Below are 15556 nucleotides of genomic sequence, written 5' to 3' on the forward strand. Positions count from 1 at the left end.
CCAGATAGACTGGAAAGCAAATGCTAGCAATAATGGGTAGGCCCCAGATATTTCTGACACAAATGGACTACTGATTTCTTCACTGAACACTCACTGAAGCAACAAGAAGTGATGCTATTTTATATTTGATTTTGTAAGTGATGAGGCTATTATAGAAGAACTGATCATAAAATACAACCTTAAATTGAATAACACCAAATTGATTCACTTTGCTTTAAAAAAAGAAAGATCAAGAACAAGTCTGCAATTGTGGTCCCCTATTTTGATAATGTAAGAGAACAAGCTAGGGAAGTGCACTGGACTGAGGCACTCAGGGAGTTGAGTGTCTACTAGGTCAATTAGTTTAGTGGAAGTGAAGAATTCTACACCTCTAAGATGTTATTAGTAGCAATTTGAATCTCAATAGTGACTCTTGAAACTTCAGTCTCATTTCCCCCTTACTTTTTCAAGTATAATTATAAAATCATTTATTGCCTCTAACTCCAAATATTGACATTGTTTTGCTTCATTATAATGTCTGTTTTCAGTCTTTCGTCTTTTCTGTCTCCTATACAATATTCCTTTTGATATCCTCTTTTATCCCAGGCACTCTAAAAACCTTCCTTGTGTTTAAAAAAAATACAAGACCCAAGGAAATACCTTCAGGAAGATTTTATTTGGATTACAACAACTAGGTCATATTTGGACCTCAAGAGTTATGCTAAAGAATGTACATCCACCCTAACTTCAAATTTATACCAACATAAGCTTAACTCTATGTAAAGCACTTAATTTTCATCTACTACCATCATTGAAATGTAGTCTTTGTAACGAATTTTATTTGTTTCTGGATCTATAGCAGCTGACAGCATTTCCTCCATTTCTTCCTGTGTAAAAGGCTCACCTGCAGGATAAGAGAAATGTTAGCAGTTTGTTTTGTTACAGCATGTTACTTCCAACATATCACTAGCAAAACTAGCACTAGCACTGGTTGCATTCAGAGTAACAACAATAGAGCTGCAAGTGAAAAAAGGATAGAGTCATGTTTACCAGAGCAGCCTATACCAGTGCCACCACTGTTGCGAATACCAGAGTTATTTGGAGATAGAAAATGGTGAGAGATTTCCTGGAAAAATCAAACCACTGACTGCTCACTGAACTATATCTTAACACCTAAACAGCATAAACACATTGCCCAGCTATTGACAGATATTTTAGCAGAATCATTTTACCTTCTCCCTACTGAGTTCGTATCCATACAGTGCATCACACACTGAAGTTAAACATCTTCACCCAGCAGTAGCTATGTTAGCTGTACTTGAAAGCATATGACATTTCTCCCAGGTTTCCTTTCAGATATGCTGACACGGATAAACCTTAAAACCTACGTGATTTTTAGTGTATTTATATATGTCATTTTCTCTACTATTGTCTTGTTAAGAATGTCTCCTGTTTTCCAGCACTCTGCAAACTCAAGTTCTTGCAGTTACTCCACTTAGATGTAAGGCTCTTGTCTTTGCAGTCACACATATGGGATAGAAGTACTCAGGAGAGTGTGGGAGAAAGCTGAATCACTAGAAGATAGTGGTCCCTCTTCTCAAAAGATGTCCAGGTGAACTTGAAAGTCCACCATAAATGGCATCAAGGCTAATGTATTCCACAGAGCAGGGACACTGAAAGAGACTAAGCATATCCTCAAGATCTGAGCTTGAACTAAACTAATCTCTTCTTTGAAGAAGAGTCACTTGGGGGAGGGGGAGGACACTAGCACAGTGGCACTGTCTTTCAAGGGAGGAAAGGAATCAACACATCAAATCTACCCACCTACTTCCTAGATCTGCAACATATTTCTTTTTCTGTGATAATGCCAAGTCTAGTTGGAGAACATTTCAAAGCCACACTGTCAGGAGTACAACTGGGATGTAGGCGTTTGGGCTAGGGACAGACATTCAAAAAGCCTGAACCAGAATTGATTCAATCTGTGCAGGTTAACCTAACCTGGCTAGGCTGAACTGGTTTGTAAAGCATGGACATCCCATCTGGAAAAAAAAAAAAAAAAATCAGGCACATGCCTGCACTGGCTCAGGCTAGAAGCTGGTGGGCACTAGAGCAGCCCTCCGTTCCCTTCTACGGTGCTGAGCTGAGGGGGACTGTAGCCAGGCCCTGGCAGGATAGTCTGATGTTCCCCCACTCCTGAGCAGCCCAGCAGGGAATGTTTATCATCCCTAACTCAATGTTCATCAACCCATTAAAAAAACAAAGCCTCTCTCCAGTAGTTCAAGGTCTTTTTAAACCGCTTTTCTAAGGAAGGACATTACCAGCTACCTGTTGATTAACTCCAAAAAGCCTGTCTGCCTTTGTTGTCTCCCACAGCATGGACTGTAGCCAGCATGTGGTCTGTTAGTTAATGCTAAGAGGTGTAAAGCAGAGGGACAGGGAGAATAATTCCTGCTTAGTAGGGAGAAGCCAGGCACACACCAGCAGTCTCTGCTACAGCTCCAGCGAGGGAACAGAGGGGAGGGAGGAATTCCTGCTTAGCAGGGAGTGGTGAGGGGGAAGTGGGGAGCAGCCTGCAGTCTCTGACAGAGCTGCAGCCATGGAGCAGAGGGGAGGAGCCAGCCTTGCTGTAGAGTAGAAAGCCCCACCCAGCCCAGAGAGCATGCTGGGGGTATCTGGTTTATCTTAAACCAGGAATGGGTCTAGGGCAGACATTGCATAAACTGGTTTGAGCCAAATCAGTTAAGTCTGATACTACATTCAACCAGGTTTCTCAAACTAGTTTCAGCCATTTTCAAATTTGGTTCATGTACACTGAACATCTGTTCTGTTACAGGTTTAAACCAGTTTCTGATCACTTAAACTGGTTAATGTATGATGTCTGTTCCTAGCCTTGGGGCTTGACCACAGAGGGTCAAAACCCAGAGGATCAGGAAAACACAAGATCATGAGAGTAAGGGTCTAACAAGAGTCAGGAAAGCTGGAGGGTCAGGAGGCAGTGATCTGTATGGGAATAGGACACAGGCAGAACTACAAGCCAGGAGTCAGAAACAGGAAGCAAGAAGTCACATCAGAGTCACTAGCCAGGGGGACCAGAATAGGCAGTTATAGCTATATGGGAGCAAGATAAGGGTGATCACCAAGAGAAGCCAGGAACCAGGAGCCAGCTGTCAGAGGCCAAGAATCTGGAAGCAGAAGGGGTCAAAGAGCCAGTTTGGAACAAACTGTTAGCAACCAGGAACCAGGAGGAAGCCAGAAAGCCAACAAGCAGGAGTCAGGGAACAGGAAACAAGGAACCAGCAAGCAGGACCTAGGATACTAGGAATAAGCAGATCGGATCCGCGGACTGGGAAACTAAGAACAAGGACTCAGAAGGCCAAAGCTAAACAGAGAACCCTCTTTTTTGTTAAGCAGCCTACTGAGCCCTGAGAAAATTGCCACTTACAGTCAAGCAGCTATGCTCATGCAGGCAACTGTGACTAGAGGGTAGGTAGGCCACTAGCAGCCAGGGCACAGTACTGGCCAGTCATGCTGCTGCTGCTGAAGTGACTGGGGACTGTCCAGTCTCCTACAAACTTGGCTATAGCCACCCCAAAATTCCCTGTAGCCCCCGGTTGGGTTGGGAGGTTGTTTGGGGCTTGAAATGGGTTGGGATTGTTTTTAAAGGCAGTGCCACTTTTTTTTCTTCTTGTAAGACTTGGCAACACCAGTTTCCTCTTAGCTACTGATCAGCCTGCTCTCATCTGCTGCAGTCTGTTCAGCTTCCCTTCTACATTATTAAGCCACCTACGTGAAGAAATGCTCCTGTACCATATTACAAGGCAGCTTGCCCCAGACAGCTTCTTGCAGCTCTGTGACTTGTCTTTATCTCCCTTGGCTGCTTAAATTTCTTCCAGCTGCCTACAAAACATTGCAGCTGTTGCCTGTTAGGTCACACTCTCAAACCTAGGGCTTCAGTCCATCAGCACTGCTGCTCATCTCAGCCTGCTATCCTTTAGTTCAGGGATCAGCAACCCCCAACACACACGTACCAGGGCATGGCATGCAAAGCCATTTTGCTCTGCACACCACAGTCAGCCTGGGCTCTGAGCAGCTGCCACCAGCCACAGAACCCACGGTGCTTGCAGCAGGTGGCTGGGAGGCTGCAAGCAGCTGTCCCAGGCTCCTCAGCCCTGGTACCCACTCCATGGTGGTGGCTGCATGTGTGCTTCTGGGTGCACAGCCGGGAAGAGGTCTGGGCCAGCATAACCCTGGTCCCTCCCCTGCTGTCCATCCCAAGATGTTGCTGCTACCACAAGGCCAGCTTGGGGAACCCAGTACAGCAGTTTGCAGCCTCCTGGTGGCCTACTACAGCCAGCCTAGGCTCCAGGCAGCTGCAGCAGGTAGTAGGCTGGCTGCAAACAGCTGTGCCAGACTCCGAAGCCCTGGCACCCACTCCATGGTAGCAGCAGCTGCACATGTGCCTTGCAGTGCATGGTGAGGAAGGGGCTCCCCCACCATCCACCCAGAGGCATGCATACAGCTGCTGCCAGCAACGAGGATCAGGCCCCTCACGGCTCCCTTGCCTCCGGCATGCCATGCACAGGTGGAGGTTGCGGTGCTTTTGGCACTCCAGCCAAAAATGTTGCCAATCCCTGCTTTAGTCAGTCACCCAGGCTGGTCAAATCTGGCCAGAAGCCTCCAGAAGGGCCTAATTCTCTGCCCATTCCCTGTCCCTGGAGTGGCTGCCCTGGGTCAACTGACCCTCCACTCACTGTGTATAAATCCCTGAACCAGAACAAAGTAGTGTCAAGGCAACAGGTCTCAACCTGATGGTGTAACTGTAAAGGTGTGTTTTGGACCATCAAGTAAACCATAAAAATCATCAGATATGTTGTCATAGGCATGGGGGAGGGGGTGTGTGTGTGTGTGTGTGTGTGTGAATTTTTTTTTTGTAAAAACAGATGGTTTCTCTGGCTTGGCTCTCTCATTTGACCCCCAACTCCTTGACCTAGCTTGCTCTAAGACCAGGAGTTGGCAACATTTTTGGGCAGAGGGCCAAAAACACCTACAACCTTGACTTGTAAGATGCTGGCATGCCAGAGGCAGATGGTGGGTGAACTGCAAGGGGCCTGAACCTTGTTGTGGCAGTGAAGCCCAGGCCTGTTCCCTGCTGTCTGCCTTGAGGTGCATGTGCCAAACAAAATGCTTTTGCATGCTATGCTCTGGCACATGTGCTGGGGTTGCCTACCCCCGTCCTTGACCCTGATCTCAGATTGATCTACTGACCTCCTGCCCTGCCACCTCATTTGACCTTAGATTCATCCTGCCTCTGACCAGCGCCTTGATCCCTGAATGACCCCAGACCTGGCTACCCAGGTCCTAGCCTGACATTGCCTGCTGCTCTTTTCCTCTTAAAATAACAACAGGGGTCTTTGACCTTTATTACAAAGTCATAAAAAGCAGCCAAAAATTGTTCTACATTACAATTTTCATTCATGTCATTCCCTTCTCATTCATGCTGTGATTAATACAATTGCAACATACAGGTTTCCCTCGGTTTATGCTGAACATGCATTCCTGGAAAATGGAACATAACTCGAATTCACATAAAGGGAACCCACTTTACAATGTAACAAACAGGGATACAGTCCAACACCTCAACTGTACTGACCTAGACCCATTTCTACAACTTTTATAAGACAATTTTGGTACTCACCAACAGCAGGCAGTACACACAAGCACAGAGTGGTAGTGAAGTTTAGTTGGTGTGAAGAGAGGGAGGTGAAGACTTCACTGATGGACCAGGGAGAGGGGTATGAGATAAGTTAGTGGGACACTTAGAAAACATAATGGGGATGGCAACTACAGAAAAAGGTGTCACAGACAATGAGTAAGGAGCATAGAAGACTATATTTTGGTGCACGTCACTTCCACAATGCACCACACAAAGCAGCTGACTGCGGGCTTCCACCACACCAAAATCACATAAGAATGAATTTACCCCGCATGTAACAGATTTTTGGTGTAAAAAGGGTCATCGCAGAAGAGTGAATTCTCACATACAGAACCTGAATAAAGCGAGGGAAACCTGTATATGTAATGTGTGGAGGGACCTTATTAACAGAATTATTAATTTGTATTTTATCATGTCACAGATGCACAAGAAAGGATGCAGTCAGGGAAATAAAATTATCTTTATCTGGAGAATTCACAAATCAGAAGTTTTTGATCTGCAGTTTTGACTCACTTAAGTCCTGTGGAAAACACAGCACCTACTCGTGTGAGTAAGGGGAACCATGTTAAGCCTGTAGATACACTGTATTTTCTCACCTATAACGTGCCCCCAAATGAAACATGAACCTTGTTTTTGGAAGCCAGAATGTAGAAAAAAAGATTTTTCCAGAGTCATGGCCAACTGTGTGACAAAGTAAGTTTTCCTAGAAAGAAAGTCACCCTGCAGTGTGGCATCAGGAACTTCCTGGTGCGACACACTGCCTCCTGTAATGCCACACTTTTGGGACTCTCTGTTTCCAAGAGAACTTACTGTATGTCGTAAGGTTAGGCCCTAGCACCTTACAAGCAAATCTGTAAGTAATTCCTATATATAAAGTGTTGTTTCCATATCACAAGCCTCATCAAGATATTACTAGCAGCTTAGTTTATGCTTTAGGCACAATCTACCATGCTTAGCCAGTAACTACAGCTGGGAAAGGGTTAACACCGGATTCCACTCTTTCAGTTTGCTGAGCAGACACAAGCAGCAGCCATGTTGGCAGCTGCATGGCATGCATGGTATCTCTAGGCATAGGCAACTGGTAGGGCGTGCATGGGGGTGCATGTGCTCCCCAAAGGGACTGGTGCCCCCCCTGAAGGCCAACATTGATGCTGTCAGTGGGGCTGGTGCTCCCCTGACAGGGCTGCCATTGTTGGGTGCCCCCCCAGATTCAGGAGGCACCAGTCACTCATGTCTACAGGAATGCCCCTTTTCCAGCCAACAAAATAGTTTCCCTGTTTAAAACATGCCCCGTCTCACCAATTTGGGGTAAAAAGGTGCAAGCTGTATGTGAGAAAAATATGGTAATCCGTAATACGCTACCATGATGGATAAAATATAAAGGCATCCTCAAAGCACCACATAACTGTATATAATTATTTTCGTACCAACCAGTTTTACAAAAATAAGTCAAAGAATAGTTTACCTTCTTCAGTCATGCATTTGATTAACTCCTGTTTTGTAAGATATCCATTTTTATTCTGATCTAACACCTAAAACAGAAAAGGAATAAAACTTTGGGTTTTTAAATCTCACTGTTTTTCCCCTTAAGAGATATTTTAAATTTGTAGTTACAGACCTCAAATGCATGCAAAAGAACATCTTCTGGAATAGGCCGGTATCTGAAATTATTCAATTAAAAAAGAGTTAATGGTATGATTTGCAAAGCTACTATCCTTTTTTTGAAAGATAAATCCTAAACATTAATGAAAAAGGGAAAAACTGCAGACAATCTAGGGAAACTTCCTGTGCACAGTTTAACAAATTCCTGTTTGGTTTTACTAACAGTCTATATCCTGGTGTCTTACAATTATCTTGTACTGTTTTTGCGTCAACCACAGGCAAGTTGGTTCTCTATGCCTGGGTTGGGTATGTGGACTATCAAAACTTGATATTTGACTAGTTCAACCTAGCCAGTACAATGGTTATGCTAATGCAGGGGTTGGCAAAATGCGACCAGTGGACTGGATGCAGCCAGCCAAGCCATTCTATCTGGCTCACAGGGCCCCTAAAAAAAAATTTAGAAAATTAATATTAATCTTCCCTAGGTACCCGTCACGTGGCCCTTGATGGCTTGCCAAAACTCAGTAGGTGGCCCTCCACCCAAAATAATTGCCCGCCCCGTGCTAATGGATGCACCAGGAAATCTGTCCTTCCCAGGTGGGCTGGAAATTAACAACAGGTCACCTAGTAATGACTCTGAGGTGAAGAAAATGGGGTGCCGGAGGGGTTGTTGTTGTTTATCTACAACCATTTGTCTCTTGGGCTATCTATACTGAAGTGTAAGTGTATTAGAAAACTTTGCAAAGCCTTTGTTTTGTATGCTTCAAATATAATGTTCCCCTGGAGAGATCAACTGTAAATCAGCATGCTTACATAGTTGAAGCCCTGGAAAAAACCATTACTAAGCTAACTGGGAATTCAAGTTGGTCCTAAAATTGCTGGCTTCTGTGAAGGGGTAACAGAGAAAATTTTGATGCCCAGGGTGAGAGGCCAAAGAAAGAATGCTGGAGACAGCTTAGACCTAGAAAACATGAAATGTGCAGGTCCTCCATGCTGAGATCCAAACACAACAGCTTGGTATGTGTTTTTAAGATCATAGCTGTGACACTTAAGACACAGTTCTATCCTGCAAATTATGTGTGCTACAAAAATATATCCACTACAAGACAATTTAACCAAATTGTGCAGTCATTTCACCTGCAGAAATGAATGCTACTTAAGTTGATAGGACATTTGTATGCAAACTAACTTAGAAGCATTACATATAAGACTATGGGGTTTTTAAGCTTTCAGTAAAAGACACTAACACTTTTCAATAATAAAAATTTACTAAAAATAATATTTTACAATAAAAGATAAATTAAAACTCATCCAGGCTCTGTGTAAATGCAAAGACCACTGTGTGCCTCTGAATAATATACAGCCTTCTTAGTCCAGACTTATATCTACTAACCTTTTAGACAGCTAATCATGTACATTTACAATACATGGCAGTTATTTTGTTAACACAAATAAAATATGCAACTGATTTATGATATTAGTAGAAACACTGTACCTATCAGTAAATGAAATTCATATATGCAAAAAACTAAAGATAAAAGGTTTTTATTCTGATACAAAAATCTCTCCAGAGATATACATGATCAGTTAGACGAGGAATTAATTCTGATTCACACTATATAAAACAAAAATATTATGCTATCATAATTCACAGTAATTGTAAACTATGAAATATTACAGATGTTGTTTTTGGGGGGGTGGGATGTAGAACAATTACTTTTAGACTTAAGCTAAATTTCCTTCCAATATCAAACTTAAACCAAGCCCCCCTCCCCCACAAAAAACAAACATGAGCATAATGAACATACAAAATCATCTCCATCAACCTGAAACAAGGTATACCACATACGGGTCTGGTTTCAATTACCTTTTTTCCATTAATACTTTAGTCATCATTGGAAGAAATTTTTCTAAATGAATATACCCAGTAGGTTCTTCTTCTTCTACCTAAAAATATAACATAAGGTTAGATAAGGATAGCAAATACAAAACTTAAGTGATTCATTAAAAACGTAACAAAAGAAACAGAGACTAGCTTGGCTCATGCATTAAATAATGGGGCTAGATTCTCATCCTAAAGCTAAAACATAGCAGAGAAACAGTTGTACTGTTTCCCCAAGTGGCCATGAACAAAAGTGGGTGAGGAGTATCAGCTAGTCAGTCATAGACAAGGTGACAATATGTCATGGTTTGGCTGGGACACTCCTGGATTCTGTAGCTCGGCCAGTTGATTGGGCAGGAGTGCAGTGAGGAGTCAGAGTGGCATAATGCATCAGGCAGGTGGCTGGGTAGGCAATGCTGCTCCTGTGTGGGCGTAGAGACATGCCACATGTGGGCAGGGTGGTGCCTACTCCAGTTCGCCCACCTTGGTCCTACGTAGGAAGCAGCGGCATTTGCCCAGCTGCCTGGCTAGTGCACCATGCGTCTCCACTTCCCTGCCAGGCTCCAGCCCAGGAATTTCAACCAGCCTGCTGGGAATGAGCTATGGAAACCTGTAGCGTCCTGGCCAAGCCAGGATGTCTGGTCACCCTAGGCACAGATGAGATAGAAATTGAGCTCCTCCTCCCTGGTGTGAAATGGAAGCTGGAGTAGCTGTTACTGTAGGAAGCTGGGGTAGAGGTGTCGTACATCCCCATAATCCTGGAATAAACTGAAAACTGAGAATTTTGAATTAGACTTCCTTCCCTAGGCTCCCTTGTCAAGTGGCATAGTTCCCACCACCCCCATAAATAGCACTGAATGTAAAGGCTGAAACTAATCCTAAATAACTTGTACACTACTTCTGATCTTTAAAATGTTTTACAAACATAAGCTAATTATCATAAAGCTGCCTTGATTTATTATACCTGTTCCATGGACCAAGAAACTTAGGCAGAAGGACAAAGTAGATTTCCTTTCAGCCGTTAGTGGCCAACTGCTGATATAGCCATCTCCACATGATCAGACTCCTACCACAGACAAGAATATATGAAATTTGCACTTGTGGAATACATCCCTGGTTGAAACCAGGTCAACTCCACCAGTCCAAATTACAGCTTTTCTACACTAGTGGTTTGCAATGGTCTTGAAATTATGGCAGATTTCCAGTATAGCCAGCATCTTACTAACTGCCTAAAACTGTAGAACAAGTTATCTTCTTAACTGAATTTAAGACAGAGTACTTTGTCCCCAGTTGTGTACTGAAACCTGCAGTTCTCTCATATGTTCTGTAAATTGTTACTATATGCTGTTGTTAGTGATAACTTCTGACTTTTGTACAGTATGCATCATAGACTGTAAAGCCAGGAAAAACTGCCACAAAAAATTCAGCATTTAACAAAAAGAGATGTATGCTGTGTTTTATATGTCAGACTATTTTCTATGAATTATACACTTTATGCCTCTTCCCTGAAATCAGAGTAGGAAGCTGGGAAAATGAAAAAAACAGCTTACATTTGAAGTGAAAGTCTATAAAATGATTTTTTCTGAGCAATGTACTGAAACAGAGACTTATTGGGAAGTAGGGCCCAGGTTAGCAAAAGACTTATGCATGTACTTAACTTTAAACATGTGAACAGTCCCATTAACTTAAATAGCACCAATACATACACTAAAGTACATATGTAAGTCTCTGCAGGATTTTAATCCAGTCTATGTTTTTATCCAAATGACAGCTATTTTAAGCATGTTTAATCTTCCTTACTGGAATTTCTCAGACGACATCTAAATAGTATATAGCCAGAAAATTCATATATACATCAATCAATCTTAAAATTGCGAGTAATAAATGTATGTACAGATTTCTGATAAACTATCATATTTCACTTATTACAATAACCCAGATTAAAAGCCAGAGAAACAATGAGGTTAACATTATGCCAGGAGAATACTAAATGATAAACAATTAAGAATTCAAAAATCATTCAGGATGAATGCTTGAATTTTACAGAAAAGAACTGGGCTTTGTTCTCAAACTCAAAAGATAGAAAAACTAGTACTTAACCAAGAGAATGTTCAAAAAGTATGATGTAATACCTTTTTACATTTTAGTTAACTTTTTTGCTGTGATCAACTGATGTTTTTTTTGCTTTCATACCACACTCATTACCACAGCATCTATGTGAAATACTTGTGACAAGGAAAAAAAATAAAGAGAAGAGCTATATCCTAGATAAGATGCATCAATGCCTCAATGTTACTTTCTACAACCAAATAATTCAAAATACTTGTGTAATCCAGGCAGTACTCCAAGGAGGTACCCGCTCTCCAACTGAAGGGATCAAAGCAGGTGCACAAGCACTGTGGGAGATGTAGGGACTCTCCTCCCCCTGTAGAGCAGAGCCAGACCACCAATGGGGACTTAAGCATATACCTTTTAATACTGGGAACATAATAAGCATAAATCAGAGGGTATAGTGGACACTGCAGTGCCCTAAGGGGACAGGATTCAACAAAGCTTAGACATTTAACCCTATCTTTTGTCAATGATTGTAACAAAATATAAAACACAAACAGCAGAACAAACAATACAGGTTGGTAAAATACAAGAAGGCACAAAATACCAAATGACAAGGAAATATAGGGCCTAGGTACCTGGAAGAGGAGAAGGGTGGGGGGGACACAATGGCCCCTTTCTACTGCAAGAAGTTTTATTTCTTGTTAGTTCACTCACCCCAAGTCACCCCAGCTAGGACTTAAACTCAGATCTCCCACATGGTAGAAAGAAACATCACCACATAGTCACCAGCAATAGCACTACTCCAGCCTGCTAGGGGTCTTAACCTTCCTGGAGCCCCAGCCTCACAGTGAGCTGCCTAGCCTCCAATTGGAGGAGCTGGAAGCAGAGCTGGGATCCTCTCAGGTCACTGCTCAGATCCTTGCCTCTCCTGCTGGCTGCAGCCTCTCATAGGAGATCCTGGACCCAGTGGGGAGCCTCTCCTGCTGGCTACACCCTGCACTGCTGAGGGTCCCACTGTTGCCTGCAGGTCCTGCTCTTTCAGGCTCTTCTGGGGCACTGCTCCTGGCTCAGCACTGTAAAGCTCCTTCCTTGTTGCCCCCTCACTGATCTCTCCTGAGTCAGCCCACGCTGCCCCTTTTATCCCCCTCCAGGTGACCCAAGGGGCCAATCAGGGGACATGAGGGGGAGGGGGGGAGTCTCTGGGGCCTGATTGGTGCAGAAAGGGAATCCCAAGTCCTCCAATCATCATTTACCCCTTCAAAACCCCTGGGCCAAATCATTACCAGATTGGTGGGGAAAGGGAATCCCAAGTCTTCCAATCATCTTTTGCCCTTTCAAAACCCCTGGGCTAGGTCACTGCCAGCCAGCCCATCACACTTGGATGTTTGTTAATGGGTACTATCTATGGAGTTATTGTATAAGATGTTTTAAAGGTACAGTATATCCTTCAGGGATTGGATTATTGTGTTCTGATAGTTTAAAGCTAGATAGAGCTATCAAGGGAGAGGCCAAAGAGCTATATAGTCTTGTTCAAAGGAGCCTGAAAGGTTGGGGAAAATGATAAACAACCCTAGAACCAAGAAAAGGTTTCTCCAACCTCCAAATATATTAATAAAAGATTTGCTCTATACCAGTGATGCTCAACCTCTGGTCTTCAGGCATCTGGCCTGTTGGGCTCCCCAAGGGTTGGGAAAGTTGGTGGTGGGGGAGCAGTAGCAATTAATACAGCCACCCTCCCACACTGCCAAATTCCCAACCCCCACAGTGGGTTAGAGCCAGGTCAAGCCCCTTTCTCTCCATGGGACCAGGTTGAGTCTGCATGAATCCCTTTTCAAGCCATCAGGGCTGTGTTGGGGCTGCATGAAGCCCCCTTCCTCCTGTGAGACTGGGCCAGGGCCGACCTGCCACACATTCTCTTCTGCACAGCTGGATGGTGCCCTGCAATGCCTGTCCAGGGTGCCAGATTGAAACCACCAACTGGATCTGGCTCACAGACAGATGGAGAATTGCTCATCCAGCCTGCTGGGCAAAAAGGTTGTAGCAGGTAAAAGTTGAGAGGTACTTGGGGAGTCAGATGTCAGGAAGATTACAATGTATCATAAATCCGATGTCAATATTTAGTCCATGGTTTTTTGTATCCAGGAGGTTGATGAAGTGAAGTGCATAGGTCCATCTGTGAAAAGTGTTTTGTAAGTTTCCTTTGAGGATTAGAACTGAGAGATTGGAGAGAGAGTGGTTTTCTTGTGAGAAATATGCCTGTACACGTAATTGGGTATTCTTGTCTTTAATAGATTACTGGTGTGCATTCATTCTGGTGTGCGGTTGTTATTGTTTGGTCTCTCCTACATATTTTCCATCAGGGCATTTGGTGCATTGGATGAGATATATTACATTTCTGGAGGTGCAGGTGTAAGATCCAGGAATGCTGTTGGCTCTGTTGTGGGGTGTAGTAATTGTTGGGATGTGGTAATTGGTGGAGATGTGTTGGATTGTTTTGCATTTCTTGTCATGGCATGGTCTAGATCTATTTGGTGTGTTCTGGGCCATAGTAAGTTTGCTTCTGGTGATGAGGTTAGTGAGGTTCGGTGCTTGTTTGAAGGCTAGGATGGGTGGTTCTGGGAAGATCTCTTTAAGAATCTCTTCCTTCTAGTATGGGTTGCAGTTGTTTGAGGATTCTCTGTATGGATTCAGGGGCAGGGTGATATGTCATAACCAGTAGTGTGCAATTTGTATGGGGGGTGTTTCTTTTGTACTGCAGCAATTCTTCATGTGGTATCCGGGTGGCTCTTTCAGACGTGCAATCTATCTCTCTAGAGCAATGTCCTTATTGAGTGAAAGTCTTTTTAAGTTTAGTGAGGTGGCAATCTTGGGTGCCCTTCTCAGTGCAAATTCAGTGGTATCTGAGGGCTTGGCTGTATATCACAGATTTCTGATATTACAGATATCAGATTCACCCAAAGAACCTTGTCTGCCTTTGTCATTTAGGAACATCAACATTTTCTCCCAAAAGAAATACTCTGAATTACATTGTAAGTTTTGCTCCCACATGGTCCAAAATGGTCGACTTCAGGGTAGCATAGGTGCATGCAGCCTTAGCTCTCTGGGCCCAGATCGTCTGGGGTTCCCCAATTAAATAGGGTGCTAACCTAGCAATCCATAATCATGAGGCCACTGATATACCTCAGTCACCCCTTGCATTCATCTGGATCTGGGGTGCCTCACTGCCTTCCAGACTGGGTTTTACTTGCTACAGTAGTAGCAGAAGAAGCAGCAGCAGAATAAAGCTCTGCTGTTCCTCTTGCATCCTTTGCTGGAGCTACTGTTGCTGCTGCAGCTGAAGCTCCTCCATCCATTTTTAATACTGCTTTGGGGTTTATTATTTTGGTTGAGACCTGAGCCTGCGCACATTCTCCAAGTGTAGGAGGTTGCCACCTCAGGGGCCTCGCTCAGCCAGGCTTTTGCTCCCCAAACATCTCTTAGCAAGCCCCAGTAATAAACAAAATCTTTCAAACTGGCTAACCTTTACTTCTTGGGGCATTTCTCAGCACACTCCAGTAATATACAGTCCAGTAATATACAGTCTTTTAATAACTAAAACAAAGAAACCAAAACCCCCCCAGCTTGTCATCTTGGACACTGAGAAGGGCCCCTTGTGCTGAGAAGGGCTTCAAACTACAGCAGCAGTTCCCAATCTGTAGTATGCATACCACCAGTGGTACACAGACAACCTGTCAGTGGTACGTGTTAACCGATTTATTATAATTACTTTATATGACAAAAAATTGCTCGCAGTACTTAAGGTTGTATTGTTTTAAATTGGTGGTATGCAATCTGTCACAGTTTAGGAACCACTGCACTACAGACTTGCCCTCCTCCTAACAAAGCTGTCTTCCATTCTGGTACTACACCCCTCCCTCTGGCTCTGCTTGCTGGGTTTTTTCATTTCAGTTCCTCATTAGCCTTCACACAGCTGCAACCCCTCAGCCAGGCTGGCTGCTTTCTCTTAAGGAGACAGGCTACCCTGGATGCTAACAGCAGTAATGTTTTGCATGAGATCAGCCCCCTGAAAGTGCTCCACAGCCATGCCCTAACAGAAGTGCATGGCTGCAAAACACTTTAAAATTGTCCACTCAACACATTAACTGGTTCAGATAAAGGTGCTTCAAAGCAGAGCACCTTCATTAACTTCTGTAAGTCCCTGTGCACCACTTTCCCACCCATGCTGTCTGCTGGTTGGGAGTGGGAAGAGGGGGAGGGAGGGAGCAGAAGCAGTCATTAGAATCAGAAAGTAAAGACATTTCTCTCTCTCTCTCTCTCTCTCTCTC

At 43.6% G+C, this 15556-nt stretch overlaps 1 protein-coding gene across 1 annotated transcript in view; it reads right to left on the reverse strand.

Annotated features, from left to right (window-relative positions):
* Nucleotides 1-636: 636 nt before the first annotated feature.
* The window catches only part of EFCAB2 (EF-hand calcium binding domain 2), a 56628-nt gene continuing 41708 nt past the window's right edge, over nt 637-15556 (reverse strand). The window contains exons 4-7 of the mRNA XM_019549761.1: nt 9162-9241; nt 7311-7353; nt 7158-7224; nt 637-883 (exon numbers count right to left, since the gene is read on the reverse strand). Of these exons, the coding sequence (XP_019405306.1) occupies nt 768-883; nt 7158-7224; nt 7311-7353; nt 9162-9241 (306 nt within the window). The 3' untranslated portion in view covers nt 637-767. The remainder of the gene's footprint in view (nt 884-7157; nt 7225-7310; nt 7354-9161; nt 9242-15556) is intronic.

The sequence above is a fragment of the Crocodylus porosus genome, unplaced genomic scaffold (assembly GCF_001723895.1).
Source record: "Crocodylus porosus isolate Cpor-Errol unplaced genomic scaffold, CroPor_comp1, whole genome shotgun sequence".
Taxonomy (NCBI): domain Eukaryota; kingdom Metazoa; phylum Chordata; order Crocodylia; family Crocodylidae; genus Crocodylus; species Crocodylus porosus.